The sequence below is a fragment of the Varroa destructor genome, unplaced genomic scaffold (assembly GCF_002443255.2).
Source record: "Varroa destructor unplaced genomic scaffold, Vdes_3.0 BEIS01000002.1, whole genome shotgun sequence".
Lineage (NCBI taxonomy): Eukaryota > Metazoa > Arthropoda > Arachnida > Mesostigmata > Varroidae > Varroa > Varroa destructor.
In genome coordinates this window covers 5,988,268-6,001,760 of record NW_019211455.1, presented here as the reverse complement: position 1 = coordinate 6,001,760, position 13,493 = coordinate 5,988,268, and the positions used below count along the sequence as shown (strand labels likewise).

Here is a 13,493-nt window from a genome sequence, read left to right as displayed (position 1 = left end):
AAAAAAAATCAGCTGAATAAACGACCGAATCGACCTTAGTAATTGTACTGTTATTATTGCCTCCTATGAGGGTCTGCTGTGTTGTGGCAAATCAATAACCGTACGGCCTGGAAGTAAGCAGACAGGTGACAGTGATCGGCACCTGTCGATTGTCAGGCCTTAAATTCGAAAATACGGATTGACAGTCAGCCGATTAGCCTAGAGGTTGGCATGAAGTGAACTCCACGATTTTTGTGTTGTCTTAAATACTCAGAGGAACGTTTTTTAACTGATTAGTCAGAGTGGCAACAAAAAGAAACGAGCGGTGGTGGTAAGTGCTCTCTATACGCCAGGTGCATTCAACAGTTGCTAATTCGTATTCGAATGTAGACGTTGTTAGAATCTAAAGCACATTCCGCCACGTTGAACATCTGCTACAAGCGATTCTTTCTCTAAGAGATAGGGTAGTCCATGGTATATATATAAGTCAAGGGAAAAGAAAGCGTACAGCAACAATTGAAGTACGACATGCCCACCAGTTGTCTAGCTGGAAAAGTTGTACGCAGGATGGCTAATCCAACAGATATTTTGGCGGTGCCTTACTTGGAAGGCCTTATGTTTTAATTCGTTTTTGACATGTCTTTAACGTTGTTACGTCAGTAATATCCGAGTAGTATTGGATGGACATATAGAATATACTCTTAAGTAAGAGTAGATCGAACGGAAAGCAATACAACGCGTCAAATATTGGGACTTTAGTGAAATGTACGCGAAAATTGCTTTTAAACTTAAGATGAACGACTGCTATTACGAAGTGACGGAAAAAATTGCTTGTTGTCTCAATCCAATCTCACTCATGCATATAGATCTATATAATATATAGACCGTTAGTTAATTACAGACCAAAAATGTGTAATAACAGATATAGAATAATACTGTATTTAACATTTTCAGGATAAACTTGCATATGCTGTCATGACGCGTTGACAAATTGCAAGCGGAATATGTTCTTGGGCTTTTCACCGATATACGACCCGACAAGTCTTACGGATAGCTTTGGATGTGCTTTGCCGTATTCTTACTGAAACAGGTATCACATGCGGACATGACGATCGAATAAAATTACGAAGTAGTTTACTAGTATACGAACAGAACAATATTGGACGATATGACGAGAAGGAGAGAAAGAAGGGTGAGAGGGAGACTATAAACAATTACTCGTTACTTGGTCTGATGAGCTATTCGGGGGCCCCATTAAGTGTTAAAGTGTGATTTTTATTGATACTCCTAGTTTGGATATATATATATATATTAGTATAATATTAAAATTATTTCTCTATTACGGCGCGTACAGGCAACGTTGTATAATAGACCAGCAAATACGAAAGCCGACGCCGATCATTTTCGTCCAAGCTCGTGACGCCGTTCATTCCCTTGGGAATAAAGTAGAGCTTTTTCAGATAGGATAAGAAGATAAGTTGCAATACTTTGGCTCGCAGGGTAGCTTGACGGCAATAATACACGTCGAACATATGTTTATAAAATAGTTTCTTTAAAATAAGTTAAATATTTGAAACTTAAGTTTAAGTTTTTTGCTGACTTACCTAGAAAAAGCTCTTACAAGAATTCGATGTTAAGACTAAGGTAAAAGAAAATAACAGACTTCTTTCTTCATTCATGCAACTTGTGTTCTAGTAATAACAATAACTTGTGTAATAATAAATTAACTATGGCGAGATGCTATATAAGATATTCGTTTCTGACACTTCAGCTCTAGGTGAACTCGGTTCATACTATACGAAACATTTTTTTTTCACATTTGAACAAAGTTGAACTTTACGGAAAAAAAGTTTATTTATTTATTAAGTTTATTTATCAGCAAACTCAGCAGGCCATTACTGAAGTACAATTTTCAAGCTTTCGGCAAATCCCTTTTGCTATGCGAAAAAAATAACTCTCCTAATGGTTAGCTAGAAAATAATTACAGTTCAGGTCGAAATGTTTATCGGATTTATTATATAAAATTGTAGGTCTGATAGTAATCGTTTGAATATTCTATGCTTTGGCGACTATTCACGTGCCAAGTAACTATACTACAGTAGTTGCTACTTTTTTTTAAATTTGCCGTAAATTTTTTATCAACTTGGAAATCTTCTAGAACATAGGACAACGTCGAATTTTTCGGATCTTCATTTTTTCGAGATTTTTTTTTATAAATCTTATAAAAATCATAAGAGCGTAGATATTTTGCATATGAATAAAAACACAAAAATCAAAAAAGAAAATATGTTGCGTGAGCAAATATCAAAACCGGGTATGTTATCGCCCTAAATATGTTAAAGTTTTTACAGAGAGAAAAAAACTTTTCCATATAGCTTGTTTTTAGTCGAATAAGTAGTGGGATGTAAAGGTCTATTTACCGGTTGGTAAGCTGGGGTTCAATTAGTCAGAAAGCTTTATTCGTGAATTTTCCGGGTTTATTACGATTTCGTCGTCACTGCATGCAATTGTTTCACTGACGAAGGATAAGATATAAGAAATATTCTGATGCAATGTAGACTTAAATTAAAAAAATGCTTATTTTACTTCAGTACTTTCACGTTTCAGAGTTTTTTTAATATATATTGAAAAACTAATTATATATATATATATATATATATATATATATATATATATAATATGCTTTTTGACGACGATGTAATCCAAAAGTAGAAACGGCTTCACCTCGTTACGATCATAATAACTACAGTTGTACAATTAGCAAGCTATAAATTCCTGAATTGAAGACGGTCTTAACAACATCACTTTCATTAGCCCGTCTTTAGTTTCTATGTTTCTTTTGTGCTGTTTATTGCCGAAGCTGCTATTTTTTATGATGCAACGGGCCCCCGTGTTATTTCTTCGCTCATGGACCTGACCGCTGTATAAAAAGGCTAGAGTTTTTCAGCAGTGGATCTATCTGTTATTAAATAGAATTCCCACTGAAAAGCGTACATTGACAGCTCAGTTGCTGTAATAACCTATCGGCCGAAATGTCAGCAATAAGCACTTTCTTACGGCAAAAATATACTGTTATATGAGCCCGATTAAGAAATGCTCGTGGCTATTTTTCTCCTTTTCTTTACGTCGACCTGTACGTCCCGTTCGTAAAAAAACTACATTATACCTTGACTACGGACGCTTGCCCATTTATGGATATAATAAGAAGAAGGGATCTTCATTGCCTACAAGTTTTTTCCGGCACGATGCGCCACCGAACTATTAGCTAGCGCTGCTAGTTCCACTAGTATACGTTGTCTTATGTCAATTTGTAATACATGCCTACGTCTCTAAGATCTATTGGATTTAGCTACACTGCCTCCCGAGACACGGCCTGTTATCCTCACCATCTGAGCGATCCTGGTCACAAAAGCGACATTAACAAAATACCAATATGATTTTCTTTTATTATTTCTACCTTCCTACTACATTCGTTGTGATAACAATTTTTATTGAGACAATTTCAGGACCTTACGATGCTTCTCGTCTCACGGAAGAGTGCCCTTATCATGAAATTTTAATACTCTAGCTAATTGAAAAATACTGATCGGTTGACATGATCCATAAGTAGTCACCCTTTTTCCTTAATTGACATAATAAAATGGGATGAAATAAACCATTTTAAACAATATTTTTTAGCTACAAAAATAAGCAATTTATCCTGAATGGATAGAGCACTTGGATTACTGCATTTCATTGCTATATTTTATTATATATAATTCATAATTATATAAATAAAAATTATAAATACATCAAGCGCATTTGTATTAAGCAGTCTAGTCGGTTCTCCATCGAGACATCAGGGTTCTAGATAGCACGTTCTTCTTTTCTAATTAAGCTCTGGCTGCTACTCATTGAGATACGAAAAGATTGCCATTTCCAGTTAAAGCAATTTAGCATAACTTGTACTTACGATTTCCCTACAAGTGTACAGCACATGCCTGGAAAACTTTGAAAACCGTAAAACATTTGTCTTGACTGTATTTTACAGGTAAACTGTACATTTCACGAGGCTCTTTCGTTTGGGTCAGATATGGAACGAATTGAAAGTATTTTGGAGGATGTCGTTCGCGGGGAGGCTGTTAATGATGATGGAGCTGGATGTGTTGACTATAGTATCCAGGATCAATTGGCAGAACTTGGTAAGTCTTGTCAATGTATCGAATTTTCAGTAACTGGAATACGGCGTTAGCTGTTCGTTTAGTGTTCGTGACGTCTATGGAAATAACGGGATCCTTAACATGAGATAATCGTATAAACATTACAGCATAAATCAATTCTGGATGACCCAATTGCAATGCTCGTGTCAAATATACGCTTGTCCCTGAAGTATCGTTCTAGGCGGGTTCGCGGGAACGACAGCGCGAATTGATCACGACATATCAGTGTAATCTCTCCTGGTCTTAGGCCATATTGTCGTTTTGGCTATAAAAAGCTTTAGTATCTAACAGCAACAAGAACTAAGTCGAGCGGTCCATGTAGACTCGGGCTTGGACGTAAGCCATGCGCTATCGACGCACTGAAGCATTCAGCTGACTGGGCGCGAACGAATCAAGGAGCTAACGATGACTTCCCACTTCTCTGTCTGGTGCTGTTTTTGTCAACGGCGTCGCCTAGCCGCCGTCCGAAAACGCCTTGTTCCACAGCAACGTGAGCACCATCAATATGAATATCGCTATTACCATACCAAGCTTGGCTCTCATAGCCACCAATTACTCAACCCAAACGAGAAGCTATCTACAGCAGAGGACGGGTAACAGAGTCCTTTCGTAATCTATGTGTTTTGCGAAACTTTGTTGGCCTGGCTGTTCATTCATGGCGTTATTTACTGTACTCGCTACAAGCATTTTGCGACCATGTCTTCGACAATTGTTATCACCAGCAATACGAGCAGTCATCTATTATGAAGGCAGCAGACGCTATTGAATGGTACGACTCGCAGTTATAATCACGGCGAAGCTCGTCATACCAACACGCTACCTGGTTATCGTTGTTGTTTCTTCTTCTTTGCACTGTCACATAAGAGCCCCGTCTGCAACGGAGTCAGCCGATATCATCAGTCGTTCATGCACCATTTCAGGCGTTTCATGCACCTTAACTTTGCTTTTCGTCTTTTTTTCACTAGGATCGAACATGTACTAATACGCCTTATATGGGCATATATTTATGTGGGCGTACGAAATTATTACAATGATTGTCGTGTATGGACTTGCCGGCCATGATAGTTCCATACTGATTAAGAATGTCCGGCAGACAGACAGACGATTGCTATCCAACAGTGGCATGATCGACGTTCAAGATGAGATGGCTGATTTTTTGAGAAATTTAAGAGAGAGATTGAAATACCTAACTATTGTAAAATTGAGACAAAGTGTAACACCCATAAATATTTTATATAGATATTGCGGGTAGAACCGCTTATCCCATGCACTATAAATTTTACTTCTTTTGAATAAAGCTTTCTACGGTCAGTCGTTTTCCATTCAGCAGTGAATCGATAACTGTAGGGACACCTGATAAGTGTATTTAATGAAAAATAGAAAACAAAAGTTACGGTAGAATTTTCTTTGAGTAGTAGCCACGTGCGGAAATAGCAAGTGGGATTCCTATGTCGCGATCAGTGTAAAACGGGTGCAGATATGTGACGGATGTGTGAGGACCATACACGGTTTTACAGTCTTTACGTTAAACCAAAATGCTCCAAACCCCGCTTCTCGCCACGGAAGGACTTCGTAGTTACATTTGTGTGGACTCCTTTAGCCGGTGGATGCAGATTCGTGCGAAAGTCTATGTATAGGAATAACTAAACTAACTCTAAATGACACATACAGAGACAGCGTCATTTTTATGCAAGAACAGAATGTATTTGAGGTTCCACTTTTAGGAAACAACTCCCGATCTCGTGTACGAGTATATAGTTAGACGGTTTCTGATACGTGGGATTTTTCCATTCACATTTTCCTATTACTTCTTTAGGGCATAGTATCCACTGCATTGTAGTGTTCGTGAACGTAATGACGCGTTCAACCGTTTTTTTTTTTGTTTTAGTGCTCTCTTAAACTGTTGATAGACCCCAATCATATACTTGTATGCTAGAAACTATATATTTCGAAAGAAGTGGAGCCAATATATAACAAGCTTACTTGAAGCTATATTTGTATGTATTTCAACCAAATATTTGTTGTGATTAGTCAACTCGAGTCTTTTGCGGTTTATTATCGCCAAGTCCATCGTCATTGTCGATCACCATCGCATGGGAAAATACTATCCGATACGTGCATCATAATTTAAGAAATGCATTGTAGTGTTTGCTGTGCCTACTGAGCTTAGTCAGGTCAAGAGCACTTTTATTTCGAAATATGCCATACCATTACAGACATCGAAGCGGTGATTTCTGAAGCTCTACAGCTAAAAAATAGCCGTCTATTCTACTGCGTTGACGAGCGAAGATAAACCTTTGTCCTTTTCGGAATTCAGCAGAATAACATTTACGAGCTGATCTAGTGCCAGCTCGACGAGCCGTTTAATGTCCTTAATGATTCTACTCTTCTTCGTGTTTGCTATTTTGTATCTACAACATCGGCAGCTACGAAAGGAGTCGAGTCTCAGTGTACAGCCGACTTTCGTCCCGTTTTGATGAAAAATGTGACGTACATCGCTGGTGCGGTCGTCTTCAATGACAAAGGCGAAGTGCTTCTAATGCAAGAAGCAAAGGTGTCCTGTGCGGGCACTTGGTATCTTCCTGCAGGGAGGGTCGAACCTGGTGAACAGATCATTGTAAGTGACCATTGTGCTTTTCTGAGCATTTTGCAATTGCAAAGTATTTTAAAACTGATATTTTTGGAATACGAGCTTTCCTTCAAATTTTGACCATATGCTTTCCACGTGTAGATCTAAGCTTGAGTAATTGTGGTACTTTTTTATGACTGGGCGGTTGTTGAACAATTTCGAATAACTCAGCATATTTTCTTACAACTTATTTAATAGGCATATGTAAGCTGAGCTATCGAAAATGCAAGAGGGATCTCTTTACCTCTGACTCTAAACAGTTGTCCTCTCTATGACAAGCTTCCTGTCTGAAAAATATAACGTTAAATATATAGTATAGTACCAGGATAGTACCAGAATTCGATACAAACAACGTGAAGGACCCGAGAAGGAACAAGCGTTAGAACATATATCATTTTACCATTACTCAAATTCTTCGTCGGTAGTCAAAGTGTGTCCGTCCGTAACTAGTTTCGAACCCAAATAAGCTCACAGCCCCAACACTGATAATAATAATAATAATGATATTGGTTATCATGTCGGCATTAAAATAGAATAGGCTTCGTAAGCGGTGTCGAAGCAGTTGGATGAATTAGTCAAACGAATGGCAACTGGATATGGCAAATGGATATCTACGGGGATTTTTCTTATTTTCGCATATTAAATGTTGCCTTAGCTAACTCGAATCACGAACGTTGCTGAAAAGTAGGCTGAAGGTGGACTCTAACTGGGAAGAAGTGACCAATCAGCATTCTTACTATATATACATATATTTGCTCGTCTAGTCTAACATACATTTTTAATAACGACAGTGAAAACAATCATAACTAATAATAATAGACATTATTTGTTTGGTAAGCTACTACTATATTTTTCCAAGAATATCATCACAATTTTTTTCTATTTAAAAGAATACGTGTTCTTTAGCACATATCTACATTTTTTTTAAACCATTAGGAGGCTGTTCGACGCGAAGTTTTCGAAGAGACCGGACTAGATTTTCACCCACAGTCGTTACTCTGTGTAGAAACTGCAAAAGGTTCCTGGTACCGCTTTATTTTCACTGGCGAAATTATAGGTGGCAAACTTAAGACGGTCGCAGAGGCAGACGCCGAATCGCTTCAGGTTTGTCTCTCTAAGATAGGTATAAATCCAACTAATATTTATGTCGATAGAATAATTTGTCGCGTTCCACACCAAATATAATGGCTCCAATGTCTCATCATAACATATTCATGGAAAAACAGATGATGCCACTGATGCGAGGCCACAAATTATCTCCACAGGTGAAGCCAACTTTAAAGCTCCGTTACCATTACGGTTATGGCTTCCTTCTTGTTTACACACTACTAGAGGGAGAATCCAATCGTCAGGGATGCTTATCAAGGGAATAATTAATACTTTAATTTTAATAAAAACTGTAACTCACATTTAGTCAGGGCTCGGGATAATCAAATCACCAATGACTTGAGGGCCATGTAAAAGGCGTTTAAAAAGGTTCAAGGAAAAACTTTTCGCGTTGCAGGCGGCCTGGGTTTCCAATATTTCATCCCTGAGTCTACGAGGCAAAGACATCATCAACGTCATTGACAGAGCAAGGTGAGTTACCATTGCCATTTGGTAGTTCAGGTCCTTTGTTAAATGACGTACGTTTTTGTGCGATTTACAATCAATTTCATTCAGTTATCGAAGATTATCTTGAAAAAAATGTTTTCATTCTTAAAACCATTTTGACTGTTAAACTAGGTAACTTTCAGACTGCGTGCCGTTGGTAAACATTAATCATGTTATAACTGGTTTCAATATTACAGAAACTTGTGAGTGAAATCCAACTGAGTTTGCTCCAAAGAGATAAGTTCAGTGAGAAAAATGTCCTTTAGTTTCGAAAATCAATGCTTAGCGCTCATGTTTTTGTCGACGGCCACATCGGTGCGAAAATACATCGAGGATTAGTGAAGACGTTAGACAAGCAGGCCCCACGCGGAAGCATAAATAGTGCAAATGTTTCAGAAACGGTGATTGGTGCGTTGAAAATCAGCATAGAGACAACCAGGTGTCAGAACCCGACAAAAAAGCGCATAGCCACAATCAAAAAGCATTTCACGAAAGCAGTGCTCTCAATGTATTATTGAGCTAAAATAGCATTTTACATATAATGTGTTACAGAGTTATACCATAAATACAGAAAACGCAGGAACTGAATGAAGAATGGGTTTCTGGGGATTTAACTGTAGCTCAGCTGGAAATGCGTATGGTGGTGTATCCCACGTGCAATTTTAATCAGCAAAAAAAAAACAGCTTGAAGCATACGGTTGCCATCGACGAGGTCTGATTCAATATTTACCACCAACCAGAAAGCGAACAAACGAAAAAATCGTGTCATCCTGGAAAGAGGTCGAGTCGAGTAGAGTCGAACATATTTGGTATATGGTATTTGCAATGGACACGAGGGGCATCTGCAACTATGAAGTATTCGCTGAAGATGAAACAATGAACGAAGCCCGGTATTTCGAGTTTTTCAAAAACAAATAATCGATAGCACGCGGTTTGTTTACTTCGCTATGCTTAAATTACGCGCTGGGTTAAGCAAAGAAACACCCAACGTTAGGTTCAATTAGCTTATTCTCTGACTTTAGCCCGTGTGACTACGGGGCTTTTCATACCATTAAAAGGCAACTGAAAAGCAGGCATAGCCTACTATTGATTTACGTCGAGAAGCCGTGAATTGACAAATTATATATAAGAACGCAAAGGGCTTTCTAGAATATGCAAGAATCGTGGGACCAATGTGCAAAAAAAAGTATAGATCTAAGGTGTATTGAGAAATTGTCATTATAGCCTAATTAGCTTGAAAGTTATTCAATTTTAAAGTCAGCCGGATTTGTTCGTAGCACCAAAATATATGGGAAAGTCGTTTTGTGGGCACGATTTTCAGGCAATATTTTTCCGATTTACGCCGAGTGAATTTCTCCTTACCAGCAGTAAAAAGCCACTGCAAACTCTATCTTCGGATCGTCTGTATTATCAAGAAAAAGCTCAAGTAAGTACATAACCGTTGCTGGCAGTTACTTATTGTGCCTATTTAATGTAAAATTATTTCACGCACCAGGTCTACTAAGGTCACAAACCATCTGAAAGACGTTTGAAGAATGAACCCTTATAGAGTTTATTTATACCAAAGTTGTTCGGAGAAAAAATAAGAGCTGTGCTTAAGCTAGATTTTTGCGTTCTTGCTGTATTTTAAGTATCTGAATCCGAAATAGCGTAAGAAGTACTTGTACCTTTCGAAACTATCATACTTACTTTTCCCTGCAATTTGTTCCGGTATTTTTGAATGCAGCAACCGGGTGCACGTGCTTGTTTCAGAGAAAGGCTATCCTCACGTGCCCCTAACAGAGATCAACCCCATGCGTAGTGTTCATACTGCCCTCAAAAGATTCATGAATCATGTTTTCATCAATGATCCTCCGCCTCACAAACCCCATGGAGTTTTATCGGTAATTATTAAACTAATCGGTCAAGTTACGAGTTTTAATTCGCTTAAATATTATTTTAATATACTAATGCTTGTAGAAAAAAAAAAGCAAAATAAGCAGGAATCAAAAAAATTCACGTAACGACAAGCACGTGGTATAACGTGTGAATACAGGACCCTTCGAAGGTTTATTAAATGAATAAATAACTTCCATAGTGAAGTAAAACTGTAAAACTAATCCCTAAAATAAAAGCACTTTGTAACGCCAATTTTCTATCCAATAATTTTAAACGAATTCGTATCTTCGTATGTATACATTTGTGTGTCGACCAGCTATAAACACACTTTATGCAAAAAAGTATGACCCATATTAACTTTCTGATAGACTCTAATATAAGCCTACCGGAGAAGGATGACCTCTTTGGGTTTGTCTCTTAACGATAAAGAATACCTAAATCTGAAAAGTATTCTACGATTCTTTGCAATTGGTAGAGAGTTCAAATAAAAAAATACACGTTTTCTATTTTTTAGCGTGAAGTAAAACACTTTTTTCTTCACTATACGGTTAAAAATTATTGTTAACATATTGAGAAGAAACACCAAAGTTCCGACATTGTTCGTTTGCTTGTTTTTTTAAACGGTGTAATATTTATACAGAATTTTAAAAGCTGAGGTTAGTTTCACATTGAAATCGCTAAATAACGACAAGGAATACCAAGTCAACGGTATAGAATGACATCTCTTGCGCAATGAGGGCAAGCAATCATTGGCACAGACGGATATGACCCCTGGGTCAAGGTAACAGGATAATTAGAATGCGCTATAGGAATAGTTAATACTTGAACAGTCGAAGCATCATAGAAATATTGTTGGAATGATTTGCCCAATTTGCTAAAAATCAAGTGAAGTGAAATAACATAGGAAAAAAATGATGATAATTTGGGTAATGTAGTCGGATTGCAAAAGCGGGCTACTCACAATTCTCAATGAGAAAACAACAACGAAACGGCGAGGAGAAGAATAACAGAGCTGGTCCAACAGGGCAAGTGCTACGAGTTTAGAGTTTAGGTTCACTTTTAGGTTAGAATTGGAAAGGTGCATATGTGTAACACCGATAATGTGTGTCAGAAATAATATGCATGAGCATGAATGCCTATAGGTAGAAAACAGGCGGAGGTTGTGTACTATTGCTTGTTCAAATATACAGATTATTTTAATTAAATTCTCTGATATAAAACGTTTCAACTGATTAACGTTATAGGTGGAACATGATGGTACACCGATCCATGCTAATGACGGACTATGTCTGAGCGTGCTAGTTTCGTGCAAAAACTGTCTCGAAGAGGTAATTCAATAATTGATATTTGATTAGTATTAAATAAAAGCATATAAATATCAGTCAAATATACATTATGTGCTTATTTGAAGCACTTTCGCGACAAACATGTATTTGCATCGAAGCCCTTTTGTCTACTACGTAAAATTTGAAAGTCTTCATTTGGAGCATAAACGCAGTGTTGGAAAATAGCATTTGTAACATAACAATATAAAAATATTAATGTTGATTGACATGCTATTCTTGAACAATCGTATTAAGAACTGACTCCTCCCACTGTTAATGCTGTGACTTGCGAATAATCTTGAACCGTCTGAGTGATACGTTAGACTTATTCTAGCATTATAACGAATTCGTTTTTTATTTTTTGCAAAAGACTCGTATATACTAAAGATTGTTTAAAAAGGCTAAGAAATAAAGATGCTTTTTCTGGCCTCTTTCAGGTGTCTTTGTGTCCAAGCTACACATGGCTTGAAATCAGTACACAATTAGCTGATCAGCTTCAGGCGAAAATTAAACCTCATACTCTTACTGCTCTGACGGTCTAATTGAAACACTCAGACGAGTGATAACACACTGAGTGATAGCTATATAAAAGCACACAAGTCCATACGGCTTGCTGGCCTCTCTACTACATAGAGAGCCACAAGATGATGCTGAACTGCTAGGTCTTCCATTTTTAGCAGAAAATTCTCGTTGTAGTCAAATACTGACCTTGCGAATGGATGCCGTATATTAGGGTTCGAGTGTCTTTGAACCAGGGTCTGATACTCTTTTCAAGGTAAGACACTTCACTCATTTGTTTGTATCGCAACTACGAAAACAAAAACCTGTCCCGGCAACAAAATTGCCCCAAGGAGCACCACGAACAACGTGCTCACGTTAGTTGAAACGTCTAACATCATTCAACATTAACTTTAATGTATGTTTTATTGATGAATTACTAAATTTCTTTTAATATCTCTGGTCGCAAGCGTTTTGATACCAACCAACTATACAAAGATTCCATAGTGCCAGGAAAATCTTTTACTAGATATATGTGGGTAATTTTGTTTTAACAAATTAGCATCTAAACACCGAAATCGTTAGAAATCACTGGCAAACCACTCACAAAGTAATATCCATCGATTATCATAACCTGACATTGTACACAATACGATAAGGTATGGGGTTAGATAATAACACATTTTTCGTTAAATGTATAGCCTACTGTCCCGTAATTTGTTAAAAATTAAGTGCTATTTTATATACATATAATATATATGTATAAAATAGCACTATATATATATATATATATATATATATATATATATATAAGCAAACGATACAATAATTTCTCTTAGCTAGTTGTATTATCACACGCGAGTTAGCAAATACACAAATGCATTTAATTTTATAAATATGGGTTCGTAGTAGTGTCGTTCAATCAGCGATCTATGACAGTATCCTAAATTCTTAATTTAACATTGTAAATAAATAATTGTAAATAAATTATTCTAAGATTTTGACAGTATGCAAAAAATCTCGTATTTATTATCACATTTTCGAAAACGGAAAACTTCCAACTCGTTTTTTAAGCAGTCTTCAAGTAAAACATACTTCTCTAATGCATCATCTTCTGTCCCTATTTCTATTCAAATTTGGCTCGTCAATTTGGCCAAAATGCTGGCCGCGAATTGGTTTGGGCGCAAAATACATGCAAGCTCCAGTACGATCGTTCGATAGAAACGAATCAACAAAGTCTTTTCGAGACTTATCGGCATACTTCGGTTTTTATAACAGTCTTTTTCTGGGAGCCAATGATAAACATATATTTCAAATATAACAGTGAAGGCTAAGAAATAGGCGTCTATCTACTTTCACGCATTCTGTAACAATGTTGCAAAATAATTATTT

The 13,493-nt window shown here is 37.1% G+C and overlaps 1 protein-coding gene across 1 annotated transcript; it reads left to right on the top strand.

Moving 5' to 3' along the window:
* Positions 1-170: 170 nt before the first annotated feature.
* On the top strand, positions 171-12,924 carry LOC111245848 (8-oxo-dGDP phosphatase NUDT18-like). The gene is made up of 10 exons (XM_022794728.2): positions 171-310; positions 934-1,069; positions 4,010-4,160; positions 6,605-6,795; positions 7,744-7,911; positions 8,312-8,385; positions 9,722-9,826; positions 10,127-10,283; positions 11,523-11,606; positions 12,041-12,924. The coding sequence occupies exons 2-10, from the start codon at positions 1,040-1,042 to the stop codon at positions 12,143-12,145; spliced, it is 1,065 nt and encodes a 354-aa protein (XP_022650463.1). The 5' UTR covers positions 171-310; positions 934-1,039; the 3' UTR covers positions 12,146-12,924.
* The last annotated feature ends 569 nt before the right edge of the window (positions 12,925-13,493 follow it).

Bases quoted from the DNA above. Each gene is read 5' to 3' on its own strand.
- LOC111245848 (XM_022794728.2), top strand. From the start codon at position 1,040: ATGTGCTTTGCCGTATTCTTACTGAAACAG. The intron at 1,070-4,009 runs GTATCACATGCG...TGTATTTTACAG, and splicing joins CCGTATTCTTACTGAAACAG to GTAAACTGTACATTTCACGA. The intron at 8,386-9,721 runs GTGAGTTACCAT...CACGATTTTCAG, and splicing joins AACGTCATTGACAGAGCAAG to GCAATATTTTTCCGATTTAC.